Genomic DNA, 24,998 nt, shown 5'->3' with positions numbered 1-24,998 from the left:
CTGTTTGCAAGCCGAGTGACATCAGTATTCCCATCCAGGCCTGGGAACGCTTACTTGGAGCTAAACCCCTAACAGCCATGCACCACAGATCTGTCAGTGACCTCACGTGTCCTTATAACCACACAAACACAGGTAGGCCTCTGACTCTCATGCAGGATAAATGATGACGCTGTTATGTTGACAGAAAGCGATGAATACCTTATCGGGGAGCAGAACACTAACCCAGCCCATGCAAATTTCCTATAGGTTCAGTTACTTGTCAATATGTCAGTTCACGTAAAGGTGATGTGGAATGGAACGGACAAAAATAGGCCTGAGTCTTACATTTTTTAAATAACAGTCATATTTATCATACTCGGAGTATTGTAAAAAATCTTACTGCAGACACATTATTTGAATAAATGAAGATATCTATTCTTGCCCTCTCTTATAAATATTTCATTAATCTAATCACCATTCTTCATGAACTGAATAGAGGGCATATTTTTCATTGATAATAAAATATTACATTTTAAGAACTGTTCCATTCTCTTGAAGAGATTCCCTTTGAACAGAATTGACTTCTGATAAGTATCCTCCAAACCCTGCACTTCCTTTAAGGCAAGTGTTTTTAGAAGTCAAGATGAATCCTCGTGTTAATCTTAATTTGCTTAAAACATGCATCTCTGGTATAATTTTTTTAAATATGTCAGTATGTTGAGTTAGTTTTCTTCTTGTTGTTTTTAGCCTTTTAAATGTATTTTTTTTAAACTGGTGAATAAGACTGAAAAGGTTAAAACCATATATTTTACAACATATAATGTTTGAATATGACCTCTATCAGTCATAACTTTCAAGTTTAATCATAATCGATAAAATATTTTGAAAAATACAGCTACTATTTTTATAATAGAGTGATAATTTTTCGATTAATTTTATATTCACCAATTTAATTTTTTTTTTATAAATAAATTCTGGAAAAATACTAACCAAAATAATATTTATTATTAAAACAAATTGTATTATTAAAACAAAAAATATAATTTTTTCCATATTTTGTGTGCAATTTATTTTGTTTTATATAGGCCTGATTTCATATAACTAACATGCCTTTCCTTAGTGAAGAAGTCACAAATACATTTCACCTTTATAAAAACAAATGTAGCAATACGTTTTTATTTCGCACGTTGTTAATTCTGCGGTGTTCACACCTAATCACACCTCTGGCGACTGAATACTGTATTATGTAACAAAACAAATTCAAGTGGCGCCTCCTTGCTCCGAAGCTAAGAAGAACAGCTCTCTAAGAGGAGGACCGAGACGTTCACTTGATTCAGTAAGTTAGTTGCTAGCTGAACAACATGAAAACGATGAGAACACCTGGACCGAGCATCTGTGAATGACGGAACCGGCTCCGCCTAAATCCTCCGGTCTGAGGAGAGGAGGGGACGAACGCTCGACAAAGAGAGAGAGAGAGAGAGAGAGAGAGAGAGAGAGAGAGAGAGAGAGAGAGAGAGGGAGCGTCTGATAAAGGAGGGAGGAATTGCCGAAGAATCAGACCAACTACGATAAAACCCCACAGAGCCGCACCGGGGCTGAGATTATGACGTAGGCGCGACCCTCGAGCGTCCAGCGCATCCGTCGCGCTCCTCGGCAACTTGGTGAAGAGACCCGCCGGTGCGCGTGAAGCTCGGGAGCCTCTTCGCCTTATAAAGTGCATCGGTGACGAAAGCTGTCGCGTGCGCGTAAATTCAGCACTTGGTGCGCGAGACAGCTCCGGCGCGTCGGCTTCCCTAACTGGACTCAATTTCAAGAACAGTTCTTTCGGCACTTTTTAGAGCACTCCGGCACGCGCATGCACGTTAGAAGAGTCATCCTGTTTCTTGGTTTCATCTAACTGCTATCCATAGTCTGGGACCTTCACTAAATATGTACCAGGGGCATTTGCAGGTAAGACTCCGCTCACGTAAGACGTACAGTTCTTTACATTTACGATGACTGTTATTTGTACTGTTTTCAGTCGCGCTGAAATCACTGGATTGCACTGGAAGCATGTCAGGTGCAATGTTTAAGTGATCAGCGCATTAAAAAATCATATGCTTTATGAGTTAAGTTGGGTTTTGTCCCGCTCCTGAAGATTATTGCTTGCTGTTGATGTTTGCTATGCTCATTAATTTTATTCCATGGTATAAATGGCAGAGAGGGTATGAAATGGTGAGCTTTGCTATACTTACCCATGAAGAAAATGCCAGTTTGCGCTCGAGTTTTTATAATATACTGTATATATTATAGAGAATTGAAAAAGTACAATAAACAGTCTCCAAAACAGAAAGACAAGCAAGTTTCCGTGTAGATACAAAACACTGGGATTGCTTGTCTGCTAAAAAAGAAAATCACTCAGTAGCACTTTTGTATCACCTGGGTAATAAAAAACAGGCCTACAGAGTTGAACTCGTAGAAGCAATCCATAAATCACGTTTTGTGCAAAATGAGACACACCGGGGTCTTCGGAACCTGCTGCAACAATAGGGTTTGATTGTTACCATTTTATGAAGATCTTAATTACGTAACTGCTAAATTAAAGCAGGCAGAGCTTTGTTTACCAAGTCTTAAACTTCCAAGTAATTTACCAGCTGAATATTTTATGACTTCTTTTACAGCTTCTTGGGAAACCAGAGTAGGTTTTTAATACCCTTTGTCTACGACAGATGTGGCTTCAGTTACCTTCATATCACTTAGATAGTGATCGGCTTCATTATATTTATTATATTTACCCTCATTCTATAGACTGATTCCAGTCTCATACTTAGACACCGACTTATCCTTGCACCTAGTGCATACACATGTATGTAAAATGATGTGCCATATGCAACAATGTAATTGTTCCGTTGTCTTATTAACGTTCCAGGAGACCGAAAATGGATGTGTTTTCAGTACAAAGGTAATCGGACACTTGATAAGAGTCTCATATGGTCCTATTCATAACTGTTCTCATCATGTTAGAGGCTTTTATTTCAGGCTTTGGGGAGTTAGGGAGAGTAAGATATCACATTTTCTCTGTCAGGTAGGGAGGTAATTTAAGAGGAAATGTTCTCTCTGTGCAAAGCAGATGTTTTATCTGTCCTTCACTGGGCTCTTTGCGGCTCCTCCCCCCTAAACAGACACACTTATCTTGACAGTGACGGCTCATTCTCCCTTGAAGCCATCTCAGAGTATATGCTGTTTACTGTTTCGCTCCATCGTCGGTGAAAAAAAATGAGTATTGCTTTTCTGCACTAGCGCTGCAATTTGTATTACAGGCAAACAGCTTGCATTTGCACATTACGTATAAATATACATAACTGCATCGCCGTGAAGAGTTCAAATCAAATTTCGAAAGCAATAACACACTGATACCTGCACAAGAGAGTCAGTGTTGTTCAAAATTATCACATCGGCCTTTAACAGATGTATACACTTTGCTGGTTTTCGCTGTTAAAAAAGAAAACTTGGATTTTAAAGTTTGTGAGTAGCTTTGCTGTATTAAACGTCAGCATCTTACCACACTAGGGGGCATTGAAAATCAATATTTCACTCTGATCATTTTCATAGACCAGACTTCTTTTTTAGGGGTAGCCTGTAAGTTCTGCCATTTCATTTTCAACAACGCAATGCGATTTGATAATAATATATGGAAAAAAAGAAAAGAAACTGAATTAGGAATTAAAAAGGCATGACATCTCATGATATTTCCCTCACAAAAATGCAGAGGGTTTGTTCTGTCTTATATCCCCTCACTGACAACCTGCGCATTGATAGTACCTGCAGACAAATATCAAAGTAGTTATTTTAAGGGTTATTTGACCCATTTAAACCAAATATATCAGCTTACACCTCAGATGTAACAACACGTGTTATAATTGCTATAAATAACTCCAGTTGCTTGGGTGATTCCTGCCCTTTACAGCCATACGGCTGTTTGAGATTAATTTGCAACGCAGTATGTTGCGTTCTCTATCAAACATGGGCATCACAAAAAGTCCAAGTGCAGCTATCTGCGTGCGTAATGTGTCTATCTCACTCCCGCTATCACTGAAATGCACCACGCTGTCTGGCCAAGATAAAGCACCTTATGGAACGCTGGCAAAAATCTCCAGTGCCTTTTAACTTTTATGTTACTTTAATTAGTGGAAGCGCCTTTAGAATATTCAGGATTAATGTATCGTCTCCATACCGCTTTATTTGCCATTTTTGCTCCAAAAACCTGACGTGTCTTTTTTCATCTCATTTTCAGAAAAGCTTAGTTAGCGTCCGATTCCCTACAGGATGAAACCACTGTTATAGAATCCAATTAAGAATCTTTGGTGTCACAGTTCAATATTCTATTAGCGTATCTCTTATGTCTGTAAATCAATTTAATGTTTTCACAAATGCCAGTGTACAACCAAACGGCCCTGAAATTAACCATAAATCAATTTAATTATGTGTATTATTATTTATAGGAGGCGCTGAGACACTTCGGTGTTTGTATTACTCTGTTTATCGAGGTTTGAGATGTTCCACATTGTCAGTACACATCCTGCTTTCGCTTTGTTTATAATTATTTTGCAAGTGGAGCAAAATTAGACTATAATTGGCCAAACTGTGTGTAAAATGTATGCTACGCATTCTTGGATTGGTTATATAACTTTTAAAAAGGACACCGTACAATGCCATGCTTCCAACCATACTCAGTTCAAGGCCATACTGATTTCTGAAAAATAGCTGTTATTCTGTGTTCTATATATATATATATATATATATATATATACACACACACATACACACAGTTCAATTCATAAGCATCAAAGAAAGGCAAAGTGAGATACAGTACTTCACTTAAAGTCATTTGTACCACTGACTAACAATTGGCCATTACCCTCAACAGAGCCTCTGTACAGCATTCACTGTGCTCTATCAGCCTCTTTTTAAATATAAAATCATATATAAATGCAGCGTTATCTTCCCATTTTCTAAATTGCCTGCCTAATGGGTATCTCATAGAGCTGCTGTGTTGTTTATAATCCCTTGGTGTGCCTCTGCCTTGTGAATGGAGTCTCTCTGATTTCCCACAGGTGTGCAGATACAGTCCTGTCAGATGTTTTTCCTACCATGCGGCTCTGATAGGCGGACAGTCATGTGGTTCGTTGGCTTTTTCACGTTGCATGCCCGGCTATGACAGCAATAGTGGTTTTGCCAAGGTGAGCAGCAGTTCATCTCGGGCTCAGAAAAAGAGATCGAGACGTGCTTGCGTGACACTTCTGCGAGTGTGAAATATGCAGGCTACCCAGACTACAGCATGCTGAGGCGAGGAAGGCTCTCGGAGACCCTACAATTGTGACAATTATTGATTTACGTGAGAGGGTCTCAATAAGATCTTTCAGGGCTTTTCCCAATAGAAACGACTGGGACAGAAAAAGGCAGATAGATTTAGAGAGTCTCTATCCTCTGAATATTTATGTAATAAGCATAGATTAATCCTTCGTGGGATAATGAAGGTTAGATAAATGGTGTTACAAGCAGTGCTGCTAAACACGTGATGAAATTACAAGCAAATTATAATAACTGGAAACAGCACGATTGAAAGAAATAGAACAGCTCTTAGTTAACTGTATTTTTTGGTGAATTGTGGACAAATATCAATTCATGCAAATTTCAGCTCTACTCAAACATTTCTCTGAGGTTTAGGCTTTTACGAAATCAAAAGATGGCAGGTTCAATCGCTTATCCCTTATATTACTCTAAGCTTGTATGCATTTCTTTCTCTTGTGGAACATAAGTGTAAAAAAATGAAGAATGTTGATAAACAAACAGTTTTGGTTGCTTTTAACTTCTGTTTTATGAATAGAAATACAGTAGAAGTTAATAGGAACCAAAACTGCCATCATTTATTCACCCACTCGTTTATTCCAACCCTTTTGTCTGTGAGACATAAGAGAAAATATTTTGAGAAATATCTGTGTTTTTGTCCATACAACGGAAGTCAATGGTAATTACAACAGTTTGGAATCCAAACAATCTTCAAAATATTTTTTTTTTATGTTCTGCAGAAAGTTAAACAGGTTTGAAATGACACAAGGACAAATATTTAATTGTAGTCTAAAACTCTAAAGACATTTGAGAAGATCTGAAACCAGTTCACCCCAAAATGAAAACTTATCTTGTTTACTCACCAGGCCAATAGGGCTTATTTTATTCCACATAACATAAAAGAATATATTTTGAGGTCTTTTCAGCTGTTTATAGTCAATCATATTTGTGTCACCGTATTTAATTTAACCTGTGTTTGTGTGCTTTGATCAATGTTTTGGTTTGATTTTATAAAAAGGGTATATGAATAGCAATATAGCAGTTGTGTGGACTCTTTTTCACACTCACTTTTTGTCTGCTATGGAAGTCATCGGGCGCAAAAATGCTGAAGCTCCAAAAATACACACAGCTAAAGCAGTTTTCAAAATATATTCTCTTATAATGCGCAGGAGAAATGAATGTAGATGAGTCTGAAATGACACGAGGGTGAGCAAATCATAACAATTTTTCGTTTTTGAATAATCTAGTACTTTAAATGAAAGGTTGTGGCTGATCTTTTAGAATCAACTTTTGATTAATTTGCGAGGAAAACATCTTTCATTCATTGCTTTGTACACTGCGTTTTAATAAACTAGAGTGTCAGGCAAGCTGATGGGTACCTTTATTACACAAAGACTCATATATCAACGTTATTGAAACGTGTTTACACAGCTCAGCTGGTTCAGCATGGTTCATACAATGCCAAGGTTATGGGTTCACTTCCCACTGAACATGCATACTGCTAAAAAAAAAAAAAAGTGGAGCTTGAAAGCTGTGTAAGTCATTTTGGTTGTGAGCCCCCTTGTATGTTGTGACTACCATAATGCTTTAATGCAGTATTTTAGCCTACACAATCAGTTTGTCTAGCTGTTGAGAGTGCGTATGTCTTTCAGTAGCCGTCACAATAATACTAAAATCTTGTTGATAAAGTCCGGAAGGAGGACAGTGTAATAGAGAGGGACATGCGGCAGCCTTTCAAATAAAATCAATAGACCATCTGTCTCACTCAAGGTGTGCTTCTTGACAGGGGGTATTTTTACATCACCGATGAGGAGGATCTCACCGCTAGCGTTTGATTTGAGTTTTGCATCTCCGGCTCAACTCTGAAACCTAAATTCCTGAAGAAAAAAACAGACAAGGGACTATTTTGTCCTTTACCTGTTAGAGCTGATTAGGCTGAGTGTGTCACGTCTCTCATGGACACTTATCTGAGAGGACAAAACTCAAGGCCGGCAGGGAAAACAATCAGCAGGAGATACTTAGAGGAAAAAGAGAGTCAGGAGAATCAGACCGGAGCAGGCGGAATAAGTGATAGCGTTCGTTTTACCCCCGGAGAATATGCGAGCAGCTTTTGTCGAATCTTTATCTTATTTTGGAGTGCGATGGTCTGTCTGAATCTGTCACTTCTGTAAAGGCAGTAAATAAATGATGAGGGTCTTACATGAGAGACGTTCGCGTAAGCTGTTACGTAATGCATAAATAGAGGATAATTAATATATAATAAATTAGAAGTGTTAAAATTTTATGGGTGGAGGGAAAGTTGCAAGGCCAGTGAAAGACTTTCATCATTAAGAAGATGCTTCTCATGCGCTCAGTGTGTAGTGAAAGCTTTGCAAATATTGGAAAAGCGTGAACCGAAGTGCAGTGTTGTGTGTATGTTTTTTTCCTGAGGATTCAAAGACAGCATCAGATTACAGTGTTATTTTTTAATGATCATGAATTTAAATGTGATGGTATGCAGTATGAACTGGAGCCAAATGAGGTCATAGTGAAATGAGCAGGTCGGTTAGGAACAATTCCTCTGAGCTTCAAATACACTCATTGGGAGAAGTAGGGCAGTTACCACCATTCCTGCGTAGGGGCCTCATCCATCTCTGAGTGCAGCCTATAGATACAATCCCTCTGCCTTCATCAGGGTCCACGGTGGACTCATCAGCTATAGGCGTTATATGAGGCTAGTCATCAGGGAAGGCAGGATGTGCTTTGGCACTGGAAAATTTGGACCCACATCTAATCTCTTTGAAGTGGCACCAGTGCTTGCAGGGGTGTAGCAGTCATAGTAACTGGGCGAACATGACCACTTTGTTCTGTCTTGTGTGGGGTTTTTTTTGTTTCATGTTTTTCATTTAGTTTTCCTGTATCATGTTTTGTTTTGTATTTCATGTTCTGTTTGATTTTGTTTATTCTATGTTTTTTTTTTTCTTTTTGGAATGTACATTTAGACAGAGGTCTTCATAAAATGGCCACATTTACCTTTTGCTCGCACCGTTAGTTTGGAAAATATTTCTCCAGTCATAATACTAATAATAAACTAATAAACCCTAGAGTTATTCTTTCTTTAGTTTCTAATATCGCTATAGCAACCCATCCTAAAGAAAAGAGAAAGCAATTTTAACATGCAATTGCACATAACTATTGCACTTTCCGTTATCTTTTCCTTTATCTCTTTTACATTTATATATATATATATATATATATATATATATATATATATATATATATATATATATATATATATATATATATCTTATATTCATTATGAACATCTTATCTTCATTTAGCCACTCTTTTTGCATGCTCACTCTCTCTCTTTCTCCCTCTCTCTCTCTCTCTATTGCTAATTAGCTGAACCAAACCATTCCAAAAACTAGTCCACAGAGATCAGAGGGAAAAACAAACAGAGACTGCTCTGATTTTTTCAAATTAATGTTTAAGGCTTTATGTGACACAAAATTGTCTCAAAACTATTACATAACATTTGGCGGAAGCAACAGCATCTGAGAGAATCTTGATAAATCAAGATAATTGCTGTAGAAGAAGGTGCGCTTAATTGCATGAAGTGAGACCGGCATAACTGAGGGTGTGGATGTAGTCAGATTTCTTCTTTTTGATGTTCGAAGATTTATGGTAGAGATGTGAATTTTATTCATCACACAGCAGGCAGTCTTCAGCTGTAATTGAATCAAAACCCTGACTAGATTCCAGATACTTAAACCTTTGTTGCTGAGGCTAGTACATAGCAGCTTAAAAGGCACGATTTGTTACACAGAAGACATTAAAGGGATAGTGCACCCAAAAATGATGAAACATCATCACACTCACTCACTCACTCACTCACTCACTCACTCACTCTAAACCTGCTTGACTTTCATTTTTTCTTGGGGCACAAAAGGAGATGCTCAGCAGATGTTAAGCCGCTTTCTTCCATACAGTAGAACTGGATTGAGACCAAAAGCTGCAAGCTTCAAGAAGGAAAACAAAAACACCATAAATTTCAAGTCTTCCTAAGACATAGCTCTGTTTGAAGAATCAAACTAAACTTTAAGTTATTAATCGAAAATAATCTGCCATAGTCACAATTCTATTTTATTGTATGGAAAATATATATATTGTATGGATATATATATATATATATATATATATATATATATATATATATATATGTGTGTGTGTGTGTGTGTGTGTGCGTGTGTGTGTGTGCTGTGTGCTGTTACTACTGTGTACTATTGGCATCCTCAAGAGTATGAAATTTTTGGACACACTGTTTTAGTATATGCGCTGTAAGCTGGCACTTCCTGTTAAATAGAGCAGGGTACAAGGAATCAGACCTCTGTAAATATGCATATTAACCCTAATATGCCAACCAAAACAATGTTGCACTGCCATTACAGGGGGCACAGTGCAGAAAGCAACAAAAACACTGGCAGGCAGTTTGGGGTTTACCTCAGTAGAGGGCTTTTTAAAGAGACTCAAGGATACATCAGCAGGGGGCAGTGCCTCCAGCACAGCTGTGACCCAAACCCTTGCCTGGTCCCATCTGTTCCACACAAGCTCACATGTGCTGAGGTCAAGTGGTGCTGGCATGATGAATTCCCCACTCAGAAACAGAGCAGATCATGCTGCATGCCGTAGAGAAGGTCAAAGGGCAACATCCTATCCAGATTTCTTGATGAAAAATGGAAGAAGAGAACTTTGACAGGAGCGTAATGCAAACAGGAAGGACATAGATAGGGATAGGAGAGATTTGGCGTAGGTGTATGATTTAGTAGATTGACGAGATTGCAAAACAGGAAAACAACATTACATGGCACAGCACACTGGGCTGAAGTGTTGAAACCGAAGCTCTCTTCCAAAACCTAGTGAACTGCCTACGGATGTAGCATTTTAGGCGTCATATGCGCCCTCCTGACGCTAAATCTGTTCCAAAAGGTAGGCATCTTAATTACTCTGTTTCCTAAGATGCTTTGCTTTGGCCAAATTCTGACGCATTGCACGTAACCTTTATGGAGAAGCCAATCCCATGATGCATTATGACACGCTCAGAAATGATTTGATCGTTTATACGTCTGAGGTCATTAAGATTGTAATGTGTTTGATATCAATCCCTTAACTTCATATTTATTTGGTCAAATAGTGATGCATCAAATATTATTAGAATTTTCTAGTTTAATACATTTTAAAATTTAATTGAGAAAAGGCAATTTTTTTTTCATTACTTTACAGTAGGTTTACTCTCAAGTAATCTTTCAGAAATCCTTCTAATATGCTGATTAGATGCTTGAGAACATTTTATTTCTCAAGCATATAATTAATATTTAATTAAATACTGAAAAGTATCAACACATATTTCTGTATTCAACACATATGTGTAATGAAAAGACGACTTTATCAAATATTTCTTTATACTTTTGTCCAATATTCTGTGTTGTTTTGTGTGTGTGTGTGTGTGTGTGTGCGTGTGTTTGTATGTTCACAAAATAATTTACCCAAATGTTGTTTTGAAATTCATTCTGATTGTTTTTCAAGGACAAAAAAAGCCATTTGCAATGCCTTAATCTGGGAGAATTAATAACAAGTTTAACAAAAAAAAAAAGATAATCCACATAATTCCCTCCAAAAAGTATTCAAAGGGAGGGTTAACAAATTAAATATATATAGGGACTATGAGGACTGTTGACAGCATGGCTGACATGACTTAGGGCTCTGCAAATAGCAGCACGTGTTTCTATTTTGGTCTGATAAAACAGCTCATCTTTTGGTCACCTCTGATGAGCTGATCCTCTTAAATCACTCATGTTCCTCAAATACTTGAAGTCCAAGCAGGCAGCTAGCTGTGTTTGCACCAATCACTTGTAATCTAGGACAAACAGATCACTGAGTGACTGCACTCCTGTATGAGAGAGAATAAGAGCCGTTGTATTACAAACACGGACACAAGACATTGGCCTACATGCACAATTCCACCAGGTGTTCAGGGATACAGTGTGTGAGTGTGATTGTGTTTGTGTGGACTGACCCCTAACCATACAGTCTGGCTCTACTGTCACGGGGCTCGTCTAGTCAAGACACAGATGGCTCTCTCATAGTGGCTGTGTAGTGTGTGAGGACTTTCTCTGTGGAATTCCTTCTGCTGAAACAGCTTGTTTTTCCAGCCAAACTCACTTCTTTCTGAAGCACGTACTTCCAGCGCATTAACCCAAGTGCACACCACAATAAATCTAACCCCTGATGCCATAGCACTCATTTCCCTCCATTATATTTAGCTGGGGAGGTTGATATTTAGCCTATTTTTATCAATTGCATATTTTTATATTATAATGTAATATATAGGACTGTTTTTGTATTATTAAAAATAATAATAATTAGTAAAAAATGATGTAATATTATCAAATAAACTTGAATTAAATATGCATTCCTCTTTATTACCTAATATTAATTAAAAGTAGTGCTTTCAAATGATTAAACAATTTTGTTTGCTTAATGTATGTGTTTTTATTATGCATATATAAATGCACAGTATTTGAAAATATTTATATGTCTATATTTATATTCACATAATTTATATTATAAATACATTTTTATATATCAGAACATATTTATATAACAATATGCATGTGTGCATGTGTGTTTTATATACATAACAAATATGCAAAACTAAACTAAAACTTAATTTATCATTTGACAGCATAATTAAAACAATGACCCAGTGTTCTAGACTTGAACATATTTACTATCATAATTGCTTAGTTACCCAATACTTTGCTTTGTCAGCATTTATGACAAGCTGCTCATAAACATTTCCGGGCAATGCTAAAGGGCTACAAAAAGAAGCCGAAAACAATTATAATCTTACAATCAATTTAAAAGGTCATGTTTTAGTGTCACAACCAGTTTGCATTACTCTGCAGACATCCTACTAAATTGGATGATGTGAGTGCGTCTATAGAAATAGCTCCTTATACAGAGAGCAGTTGAGCATGGCAGATAATTCCTTTGGTGGCAGGGGGCTGTTTGTCAGCAAATAGAGTAAAGTGGATTCTTGCCGCCAGTGAGGAACCAGTACATTATTGTTTGCTTAGTGGAACAAATTGAGTGGTAACAAATAAAAAGAAAATCACTTACAATCCAATCGGAAAATGTCTGAATAAACTTTATCTAAAATAATTAAGACAGAGGCTATTTACTCAAAGTCATAAAGTGAGACAGATGTTATTTGCACCCAGTGATAATACAATGAGTTTTTAGTAACATGTATTTTAAATTATTCTATTATTTACAATATTTTACAATGATACATAATGTATTTATATCTGTTAATCCGCAATGTGCCACTGTTTAAATTAATCCTTTTACTGACGTGACAGTAAAGACATTATAATGTTACAATTTTCCAATGAATGCTGCTCTTTTGAACTTTTTGAACTTCAAGAAACACCAAGACAGAATATTAGAATGATTTCCGAAGAATCGTGTAACACCGAAGACTGAAGTAATGGCTGCTGAAAATTCAGCTTTGCATCACGTGTACAAATTCTACCTGGTCTCATGACATAAACATACCTGGGTGCACTTTTTAAGCAAGATGAAATACGTACCAATAAGTACATATCACTGTGGTTTTTAAAAGAAATGAACACTAGAGGCAGTAAAACTCAGACAAATTGACAGAATTTTGACTGATGAAGTCTAATTAGTTGACGAACATCATGAGACTTCGAAACAATATTAATACTTCATAATTCACTTCATTAATGCTTCATATCAGGATGGGTTTTCGTCAAAGTATATGGATGGGTTTTCGCCACTCAGTTGATATTTCTCTTTAATACTGCGGCAAATGTGCAGCAAGGCACTTAAAAATAGTGTTGCTCAAAAAGCGCACAGAGGTACATATTTTTTTTTAGATTATTTGTTAAATTTATGAATGCTTGCACTATGCAAAAAAGTTTTACGTTTCCTGTACCCTCCAAAATCTCCAACATCCAGACTACATTTAATCGTAGTTCACTGTCACGCTGTGTAGCCAATGCAACAACGAACACAAAATCACTCAGCATCAATGACAAAATGTGAATTCCATTAAAGACTTTGTATGATGACAGTGATCTACATTCATAAATCGGCCTCATGAATTCTGATGTCATATACATTTTAATGTCAGACACGTCCCTTGCAGGCTGAACAGACTGTTTATATTTTTAACCCAAATGATCTCTGCCTGTCATGGTATACCAGTCCAACTAACAAACCCTCAAGCAGTGGACCATGTCAATTATATTCCATCCTCAGGCACAGATCCTATCCAGTGTAGTCTGCCAAGGCAAAGGTCAGTCGTGACCCGGGCCCTGCCACGAAAAAGCTGAAAGCATAGAAAAACAGCTGTGTCCTAAGTCATTTATTCGATTTAGTCTTTGCATTTTTTTTGGTATCTTCTTGTTTTCTTAAAGTGTTAGTTCACCCAAAAATGAAAATTCTGTCACTATTACTCACCCTCTTGTTGCTTTAAGGTGTTCATTCATCTTCAAAACACAAATTAAGATATTTTTGATTAAATCGTATCCTCCTAGACAGCAGAACTACCACGATCAAAGCATTGTTGTGGCTCTCTCGTGAAAGTGTGTAGAAGTCTGACACAGAAGAGAAGAAATTGTTGAATAAAGTCATTATTTTGTTGTTTTTTTCACAAAAATAATTCTCATAGCTTCATAAAATTAAGGTTGAACCACTGATGCCACATGAACTATTCTATATCAATGTCTTTACTACCTTTGTGGGCCTTGAACATGGTAGTTGCTTTGTTGTCTATGGAGGGTACATATTCAGTTCATACAGAGGTATCAAATTAAGATATTTATTTCAATATTTTAGTTTAAATAAGTTTTTAGTAAGTTTTGAAATTTGTGTTTCGAAGATCCAAAGGTGTTTCGATTTTCAAGGTGAGGTTGAATAATTAATTATTTTGGATGAACTAACCCTTTCATTTATCTTAATTATCTAAACTGTTTTGCTGTTGTCTGTAACATCTGTGCCATTTTCCCCATTACATTGCAATAGTTGACTAATTTGAGGCTGGAAAAAATAGTGCCAACTGCAAACCCAGAGAGCTTAACAACAAAGCTGTTCGACTTAAAAAAAAGGATTAAAAACAATAAACTAATGTCAGTTTAGAAATGAGAACATTGTTCGCAGTGGCTTAGGCAACCCTTTAGTTGCATAAACATATTGCTCCTTTAAACTGCAATCTAAAGCTGTACGCCATATATTGTATTGATAATAAATAAAACAGCTGGTGACAAACTCACCCGGTAATTGCTACTTGAGGAGAAATAAGCTTATGCTCAATCATTTCCCAACTTCATTCACTGTAGTTCTGAATTGCCTTGCGTCACATTTGTGACCCGCCGCGTTGTTTTAGGAAATGAGGATGGATAGCATGATTACCCGGATCACTCCGTGGCTGGTGCAATCAAGTCCGTGGTACTTGTCTAATCTCACATGGAGCCCTTGCACTCCATTGCAGCCACGAAGACACGTCTAACAAAATGGCCCTCCGCAATGAAGTCCTCAGCAGAGTTCCAGTGATTAGCTTATGCAGATTGACGTTTATGTGGCCGTGGGAGAGCTCGCTTCTTGCGCTCTCTATCAAAAAAGCGTTCGAGTGAAAACACAGCCTCGTAGCTCTAGCCTCTATCATTTGTCAGCCCCAAAATGCATGCCCCTCTTCCCAACCTCCTGTGACTGATTGCCACCAGCACTTCATGTTTTTTCTCTCACTTGGAAGAATATTGCTGATGAACAGCTCAAATCATGCAGAGCACATCTTTCATTTGGAGTGATGAAGAAGGAACAAGAAAGAAAAGAAGATGATGATGAAGTTCTTTTTCATCTTTGAGTTTGTTATGCACACCTGAAAGAAGGTTTGTAACTCCATACCTTGAGATCAATAGGTGGAAGGAGGCCAACGGCCGGTCTAAGTCTGTCCCAGATGTTGAGGGGGGACGCCGTGGGCTTCCAGTGCCTTCAGTAAGTACAAATATCACATTACTGAGATGCCCCTGGAACACAATCCCTGAGTACCACATATTGATCCGAGCTGTTGGGCTTACGCACTAAACTAAACACTTTCACAGCTTCCTGGCGCACAAGAGCTCTTGCTTCCAATCACTGTGCTATATTTAGTAATAGCGTGGTCCCTATAGCAGGCCTCATTTGGCCCGTGCATGCTTCCGTCAACGACAGTCCTGCATGGGTTTGTAATAGATGTAATTAAAACTGTTCAAGTATTTACAGTAAAACGTGTCGACGAGCTGAGATATCAGTAGATTTACACTTGCTCTCTAAGTCTGTGCATTTCATTAATAAGCTTCACTCCCCCGAGATGATAACCCCCACAGATAAACTAAAGCCATGGTTTTCTGTTTTTGCCCTTTTACCATTTCATAGATAGGTTTGTGATGCAAAGGAGAGGTAGAATGGGACTGAACTGTTTCAACTTTCCACACCATCCATCAGAGTTGTGCGCTGTTCGACGAATTTAAGAGCGTCAGTTCAGTTTCTCAGTTTTAAATTGAGGTTATTGATGAAACTGCAAAGCAAATTAAAATGAATTAAAATCTAATTGAAATTATTTATATTAGTTTCTGTTGCAGTATATAATATATTACAATAAGTAGTACAAAAAAAGATAGATAGATAGATAGATGGATAGACAGACCCAAGTAGGACAACTTCTGGCATATTTTGAATGCACTTCTATGCATAAATGTTGATGTACTGTCAGAACCAGCAATCATTTCTCACAGTCACTGAAAGCATGCTACACTTTTGTCTGATGAAATTCATGGCAACTGACCAAAAACAACACTGTTCTAAGAAACATAACCCTCAAGGATGATAAAAAACATTCTAATAACCTAATAAAATCATTTTGAAAATGTTGAAATTATAATTTATTCTATTCTATTCTATTCTATTAAGACAAAATGTGTATATCACCAAAAATTTTAATTCAAAATTATGTACTCATCCTCATATCATTTTAAGCCTATATGACTTTATTTATTCTGTTGCACAAAAAAGAAAAATTTATTTATTCATTTATTTAAACAAAGCAAGTTTATGTGGTTAAAGGTTGTTTGAACCCCATTGTTCTGAAAAGTATTTTTTATTGTGCTACCGACAATAGTTGATAAAAGTTATTTAGAATTAGGAAATCAGGGCAATAAATGACCATTTGGTGTTCTTTCAGTAAAAAAAACCCCAAAAAAACACCCAGGTCAAGAATCCTGATTGCACCGTGCTCCTGGTGCATTGGCGAACATGTGAAATGGGTTTAATGAGTCTGTCTGGTGGCACTCTGCTGGCGGAGAGCACCTCTGACTGCGTCATGTGCAGCTGTGAATACAACCAAGTGATTTCAAAGCAATCTGACGTGGTGCCCATGAAAACAGAGGCGATAAAGCCAGCACCGGTATCTGGCCCCTCTCAGCATTACGTGTGAATGGTTTCTGTTCTCCTAATCTGCTTTCCAGATGTGTGGCTTAGAGCTGCCATATCAGGACATCAAGCTTCCTGACAAAGCTTCCCTGCTGCCAGCCGAGGCCAAGCGATTCAGCAGGGGTTGTGACTAGAAAGCACCCAGCTGGTTAATGCCTGTGTCTCAGGCAAGGCATAACACCCAATCAAAGCAGTCCACCCATTAGAAATGTGGAAGGGCTCTGGCCACTTTGTTACAGATGTCAGACGGGATTATGATGGGATTGAGGCCAACGTGTTTGTGATAGCATGTAGAAACTTTGCTATATGGCTTCTAATCCTGACCATATTTCACATTTAACAGGCAATATGTGCTCATACAACAGCTCAAACAAGCTACTGTAGGACCTGAAAGATCAGTGAACATGGACACATATGTTGGATTTTGACTTGAAACGGCTGTTTTTATATTGAGCTAATGATACGTTTCCATACCTTCATAGAAAGCTTTCAGGTTCAGATGCAGTTTATTTAGCTATGTGTGTATATACCGCTGGCACAATGCATAATAGTCTCCCACAGTGGTGATTTCAGCTTGTAATGTCCTTATGTATAATCAGTAAATACAGTAAAACTTGTTCCACACACACAGAGAGCGAGAGAGAAACACACAAAACATCCTTTGTAAAATGTGAACAGATCAATGTTCTCAGTTTTTCCTCATAATGCCAGCAGCAAGGAATTAATTTACAGATCCCAAAACGTTGTCTTTTAGGTGGTTATACATGCACTGCTGCCACGCACCATGTTGATTTTCACACTTTAATGTAAAAATGTGTTGTCACTTTCTCAATATTCTATAGAACTCTCTTAATAATTTGTGCTGCAGAGCAAATATGGAATAACAGACCTAAAAAGGTGGAGCTGGGGGAGGTAGAATATTTATTCGATTGTTTGTTGATTTATTTTAACGTCTTCTTTTAAAGGTCATTATTTCATTTTATATATTATATAAATAAAACATGAAACAATCTCTCTTTTTTTTGGATTCTACTATTTTCTGATGGGTGTTTTTAAGGGATAATGTTTTAAAGTGATTTTTTTAAGCCAATCACTATGAAAACCATGAGTGATTACACTATATTAGACTTCACTGCAGCAGGAAAAAATATGCTGCAGTGAATAATCCATTTCACGCTGTTAAGAACCATCCTAATGTTGGACACTTTTGAAATAACAACCATGCCATAATGACATTTTTGTAATTTATATGTTACTTATAGGGAATTTTGATTCAGTATAATTTCACAGCTACTTTTAAATGGCCCTCAATGGAGAAACATTTTGCCTGCATAATAGTGTAATCTACCAGCAGGGGCAAAATGCAGAGAGCTAACAAACCAAAACCTCCAGGTTTAACCCATTTAAACTGATTTGCACATGATAGGTGATGATTACAGGGTAAGCAACCAATCATAGTATCCCGAAGGCAGTGACTCCTTTCACATGATTTTGACTGTATTACACCCTCTTAGACTAACTCAATGCTTTAGGACCGCAATGAGAAAACGGAAGAGAGGCAAAAGTGACATAAAATACCACACACACACACACACACACACACATGCACACACACACATATAAAATTTTGACAGTTATTTTGTTCATTTACATTTAAACCATTGCTTCCTGTGCCATTGAATTATGTGCTTTATGCTATGAAAAATGTGCCACTTACTCTAGAATAGCACTGAACTTCTGAAAATCAAGCACATTGGCTAATTACAATAAGCTGCAGCTAAAAGGGTAATCAGTATTATTTAATGCCAGTATATGGCCTGTTTTGTCACATCCGTTAGCGTCTACAGCAGATATGTCATTATTCACACAGCATTTCACAGATAATTACAGCTCTATTCAAACATGATACATGCTGTATAGTGTGATAAGGTTTTTGTCATGTAATTCATCATTCTTGAGTCAAGGGAAATGTTTTGAGATTTTTTGTATACAGTACCAGTTGGCAATTGCAGGAAAGTCAAATGTTTTTTTCTTAAAAGCTATTAATGAAACATATGTTGTTCTCTACCATGTATTTGAAAGTGAGATAACAGGGTTCTTTTAGATGGAGCTGTGAGCACTATACGTTTAGCTGGTAACAAATCATAGAAATTATTGGGGTCAAGAATACAAACGCAAGGATAAGCATCAGATAAACACATCTGTGTGTAGATTTGAGAAACATTTAGTACATTTTAAATATTAAGGAATTATTTGTAATACTTTATAATGACCACAGTTAAGCATTAGTAAAAAGTCAATTCATCAAAAAAGTCAATTCACCATTGTTCCAACATTATTATGCACTAACAGTCAATTTACAATTGAATCTGTGTTTTGATTTATAAGCATATCTATTACAAAGGGAGATTTAAAGGCTCAGTTATCTTCCTAACAGAAAAAAATAAACAAACACAGCACAGAGGGATACAGAACTATTTATTTCAAGATGCAAAAAATATAAAATTATTAAACACTATATATGTGATCAAGAACAAGGCATTTATAAATGCACGTGTAAGCAGCTTACTAATGCAACTGGAACAATGATTTTAAAGTAGGAATTGAGTATTTACTAATGCTTAACTATTGATTCATAGTGTGTAGTTATTAAATAAAGTGGATTATGATTTACAAAAACAGACCAAAATATTGACTTATCCTGCACTCTTCAGCTAACCTCTGTAGCTATAAACAAAGATGTTTTACTCTACAAATGAAGATATTTTCCTCATCACATAGGTAACCCAGACAATGCAGCACAGTGCTGAACTATTTTGTTTAGCAGTCATCTATTATAGTGTGTTGGGTTGCAGTGATGACCTCAGCACCATCGTGGCGCCCTGTGCTACATTCTCTTGCGTTTCTGCCAACCGTGCCACACTGTGTTTTTTCTTCATTAAAGTTCCTCTGTCATGAATCCATAGTATATCTATGCTGCCTCATACTGCCTGTCTGTCAGTGATTTGTCCTACACATTTACATGTTCTCTCGCAATTCCCCGCTGATCTTTTTACTGTTTTAACTTTGAAATTAATCACATGGTGTCCAAGGACACAATAGCTCTCGTGATACTTGCTTGTTCACCTCCACAATACACAGACACACGTGTGAACATGCCCAAACATGCCTTCTCTTACACGCAAAGAACTGTACAGGAGGGGTCATGACCTTATCACCTGCTACCCTGAAATATGAAACACCCTTCACCTCATCCACCATTCAAATGATGTTGCACAGCAAATAAAAGCATCTACACCACCAAGGAAAGAAAAACTGGATTAACATGTTGGCCAATGTTTGTTTCAGTTGTCATAAGAAATTAATTGTTCATTGAGAGGTTAATGCTTTGATGCATAAAAAACTACATACCTATAAACACTAACCTAAAGCTAACTGATAGTTTTTAGGTACCAGGTACCAAACAAGTTTACTATAAGCCAAACATATGGAGCTGGTTATGTAGAGCAAGTTTCCAACTACATAAGTGTACAAAATGTGCATTATGGTAAAAGTGTGTTCAGGTCAAAACATGGTATTGTGCAAGTATATTGGTGCCACTAGTGTTTTTTTAAAATGGAAACTGCATTTTCCTCTTAAATTAAGGTAGATGCAGATTAGGCAGGGAAAGAATGTGATGCATGGATGAAGAAGCTTTGACAAAATCACAGAGCAGGTATGGTCGTGACATAAGAGACACTTGGTATAACATTGTAGATCTAGGACATCAGCCGGAGGAGATCTCTTGTGAGGATGAATTGGCATTCCTGCTTTTTCTAAGTCAGGATAATCAGGCTAGATCTAGTGCAAGATCAAGAGCCATGAGATTCAGAAAGCGACACACGCTACAGTAAAACTCCAGTAGGCTAAAGTATTGTCCACTCAAGCCCAATAACAGAACAACATAATCACCTTAATCAGATATGATTCTAAGGTAGGAATGTGCTAAATTTAGACATTAGCGAAACCTATTAAGCTGCCAAGCAGACTATTGCCTTGGCTGCTGTCTTTTGTACTTTGTCTTTTGTGTAAAATGCCACCTGACTGTGTGAGAGTGTGTTTACACTTTCATTCAACCTGTCTGCTGTGTTTTATGCATTGGTCAGAAAAGGCAAAGTCGGATTTCTGAATTTCTATGCCAACTATTCCTGTTTAATTCTTTAAATATAGGTAGTATATCTTAAGGTTATGCAAATATTGTTATCTTTTTATACCTCACTGTATTAAGTTGCTTTTAAGTATTTTTAATGAGCAATTTTCATACTTTCTCTGGCATACTGAATTTCCCACTTTCTCTGTGAAGGATAAATGTCTTACCGCTTTAACAATTTTCTAAATTCTTACTAGGCAGCAAAATTAAGCTGTCAAATATTTGGAATATCCTTGAAATCCTGTCTCCATAGGTGCCTCACTAGATTTTGGAACCGAACAAATTGTGTGTCTAAGAATTTGTGTGTGTGCTGCACAGTACATTTTCCTAGGCTATGACTAATCTGTCTGCCTGGAAGTGTGCTAAATGCCCTGAAAAATAGACACTGTGGAGATCTTATAAAATGTCTTATACTTTGCGGTAATTATATAAATTAGCTGTGTCCTATTCCACTGAATGCTTTTACAGTTTTTAATAGAATAGGACCGTTGATATTGAAAATAGACATAAAAGAATGCTGTTTAGACTAATGACAAATGCATTAGATTCAAAACATTCTCTTTTGTTAAACAGTTAAACAATTAACAGCCCATATTTGTTCACACCTTACAAAAAGTAAGATTTTTGGTATGGTACCAATTGTCTGAAGTGCCATAAAATGACTTCAACCCCTCCCACACCATAGTTAGAACATTTAATACATGTAATGTTTAGAACCAGAACGTGTAAAACATCTACCAGTAGGGTATAATGAGGACTAACCTTTTGACCCCTTGGTTTTATCTAAATATGTTGCCATATTTTTCACAGTTAGCCTTGTAGCCATATTCAGGTAGAGAGATATGCATGATGTAATTCTACAAAGCTCGGTTTCTGTTCAGAAGAATGTCAGAGTTTCTCAGCATGAGATCATTGTGATAATAAGACTCTCAATGAGGGCTGTCGAGCCCAGAAAAGTTTGACAATGAGCAGCTCTGCAACTTTTTTGGTGACTGTGCACTCCTTTACTACTCTGCCTTTGTTAAATTCAGGGAGATCCCATAAATACACTGGCCATCTGTGAAAGTCAAAGACTGTAAGCTTGCAGAAAGGCTTTGCTCATCTGTCTTGCTAATGTGCAAGTGAATGCAACGACCTCAACCCCTCCCGCACCAGAGTTAGAAAGAATAATGCCATGCCCCTTTGGTGAATTTTATTTTCAACAGCACACCTGCCTGGCTGACGGCCCCCAGAGACGAGATTGTGGTTTAATGGCACAATGTTTCTTCTGTCCCGCACCCAATGAGAGCAAAGCAGTGGCTGGCACAGTGCTGACGCTAACACTGCTAACCATGGGACGGTGAGGCCCAGTTTCTCTTTGTTGTAAACTGGAGGACGCTTCTGTCATGACATTGGGAGTCGAGCATTCTCTAATAAGCTGAGCAAAGCAGAGAAATGTAGGTTAGACTGTGAATGTGAGGTGAAGTATGTGACTAGCATCACCAAACAAAATAGCAAGGATTGTTTTCAAACAGGTTTCCTAAATACTTCTCCATCTTCTATTGAATAGATATATATATCATATAGAAACCCCAAAGTGTGCAACCCCAAACAAGTGCTCTATCATGACAACTCCTGGAATATTTTAGCATGGTAATGCATATGACAGTGTTAATGTATTTAGTCAATTAAAAAAAAATTGTGGTATTGATATGCGAAAAAGCACTTTGGGGTGTATATGCTACACGGTGAGTAGGATTAGGGTTGTGGGGTGGATGAGTCATACGTACGTGAAAACATATGTACATGTATGCCAAACATATGCCAATATCCATTTTTGCACATCAGTACCATGAGTACCATGAGTTCCTTTTTTAAATTATATTTATTCTATTTATATGCCTTTTCATGAAACTGGGCCGGGCAACACATAGCACTGATACACTGCTGGGAGTATTTGACACATACTGATGCTGCACAAATAGCATGTATAAAAACCTATAGCAGATCTATATACAGTAGGTGGAGCTGGGGAAAATTGAGGATTTCATAAAAAATCTGAAAGTGAGCTCCAAAATGCTTTATTGAAAGCTGACCAACAATTTAAAGTGAAAGCAGCAAGTTTATTTGTTGCATACACAACATGAACCAATAAGCTTGTGCCAAGTAGTTTAATGCTGTGAATACTATGATTGTGCATTAAAAACCCATTCTGCACCACCGAGTTTCATGACAGTACTTGTATAAAATAAAATAAAAATAATGAATACTTTTACTCAGCATTTGTGCATTACATGGATCAAAGATGACAATAAAGACAACACTGGTAAAGAAATGTATGCTGAGCACCAAATTGACATATTAGAATTATTTTTCAAGGATCATGTGATACTGGAATAATGCCTGCTGAAATTCTGCTTTGCCATCAAAGTAATAAGTTGAATTTTAAAATATATAAAAATATTTTTGTATTTTTTGCTTTGATATGTCTCACCCAACCTGCCTATCAATAGACCACTTTCAAATCAGTGTGCGACATAGAAGGACGCTTGAGATTCTGAACACGTGGTCAATTTCATTGCCAGGTAACTCAAGGGATGGTTAAATGGTTCCTGATTAAATGGTTTAAGACACGCTTTCATTCTTTCTTGTGAGAAATTTCTATTGAGATCACTTGAAAATCAATGCATTTTGTTAGCACCACAGCACAGAGATATTTTTAAGGGAAATCGTACTACAAAAGGATTATTTATAGTTCTCTACATATTAAGCAAGAATACGAAGAGTATTTTAACATCAAAAAATTTAACACTTCAGCTGTCAAGCAGCTGTAGGTTTCTCATGAAAAAGATGATTCATGAACATCATCAGAAAGACTCGGAAGACTGTTTTGTTGTCTTGCAGTGATACATGAGAAGCAAGATCAAAATTGGAATGATTCATTGATCTCTACGTTGCCGGAAAGGAAACATAACACTCGTAAGGTAATTTGGTGCCACCGCACCCTAGAATGCCCTAACTTGCTTTTTCTGAAGAGCACACACATAAAAAAGCGGAGACAGGATGGAGGCCTAAACAGATGGATAAAGGATAAAGACTGACTCAGAATGACAAGCTATACATGAAGATCCGTGAATGGAAATGTGGATGAGGAAGCATGAATCATGTCGCTCAGGGACACATTCTTTATACATATTCTTACATTGTTAGACCTGTGGTTCATATATACAATTTTCTTTTCACTAAAGCTTGGTTTGTATTTGAATTTAAACGTCCCTCACAACCTTTGCCTAGTTCCTTTTGTTGTAATTGCATTGAAAATATGGGGGCTCTGTGAATAAAAAGCACATTTAATGCTTAATGAAAACAGTTGCTTGGGATTTATTGTTGCAAAAAAAAGAGAGAAAAACTCTGATATTAACAGCTTACAAAAATCACTGGAGAAAGCACAAAGTGTAAAATGTAAATGTAAAAATCTAATGCTGAATGTAATTGATAGAGGTCTCCCTAACCGCTGGAAATGATTACACCGCAAAATCCCATTTCTAATAACAGAATCCCATCCCAGTTATTTAAGTGTTGTCAGCAGCAAGAAAACATTTGTGTAAGCTGTTCCCGCTCAGAACAGACACATGGCAGTGCCAGCCAACATCAGTTGTCAAATCCAGAGACTAGATTACTAGTAGCTCAGAAGCTTTTGGCTTTATGTTCCTCCAAACAGTACACAGAAGCACACACACACACACACACACACCATATACCAAATCTTCAAAACCATTCTTGGCCGTTGACTCAGTTTTTAAATTTCATAAAACACTTTTTTCAAAGGACAGCACACAATTCTATGTGTAATACATGAAAATCTAACAGGAATTAATATTATGGCAAATGTGTTTGTAAATATTTGCTTTTGAGATGTGTTTGTGATATTTTGAGTGCTTCATTTTTAAAGAGATATGAGTCATTTTATACTTTGTGTGCGCAATTG

At 37.1% G+C, this 24,998-nt stretch overlaps 1 protein-coding gene across 5 annotated transcripts in view; it reads left to right on the top strand.

Moving 5' to 3' along the window:
* Positions 1-1,322: 1,322 nt before the first annotated feature.
* pex5la (peroxisomal biogenesis factor 5-like a) overlaps positions 1,323-24,998 on the top strand; it is a 63,595-nt gene continuing 39,919 nt past the window's right edge. For 3 of the 5 annotated variants that reach the window (XM_043241826.1, XM_043241825.1, XM_043241823.1), the window contains exon 1: positions 1,325-1,929. In XM_043241826.1, the coding sequence (XP_043097761.1) occupies positions 1,909-1,929 (21 nt within the window). In that variant the 5' untranslated portion in view covers positions 1,325-1,908. Of the gene's footprint in view, positions 1,930-24,998 lie in introns of all 5 variants that reach the window. The other 2 variants (XM_043241824.1, XM_043241827.1) reach the window with 2 other exon arrangements.

This window comes from Puntigrus tetrazona, chromosome 6 (assembly GCF_018831695.1).
Source record: "Puntigrus tetrazona isolate hp1 chromosome 6, ASM1883169v1, whole genome shotgun sequence".
Classification (NCBI taxonomy): domain Eukaryota; kingdom Metazoa; phylum Chordata; class Actinopteri; order Cypriniformes; family Cyprinidae; genus Puntigrus; species Puntigrus tetrazona.
Note: the sequence above shows the minus strand (reverse complement) of the source record. Positions and strands in the feature narration are given on the sequence as shown.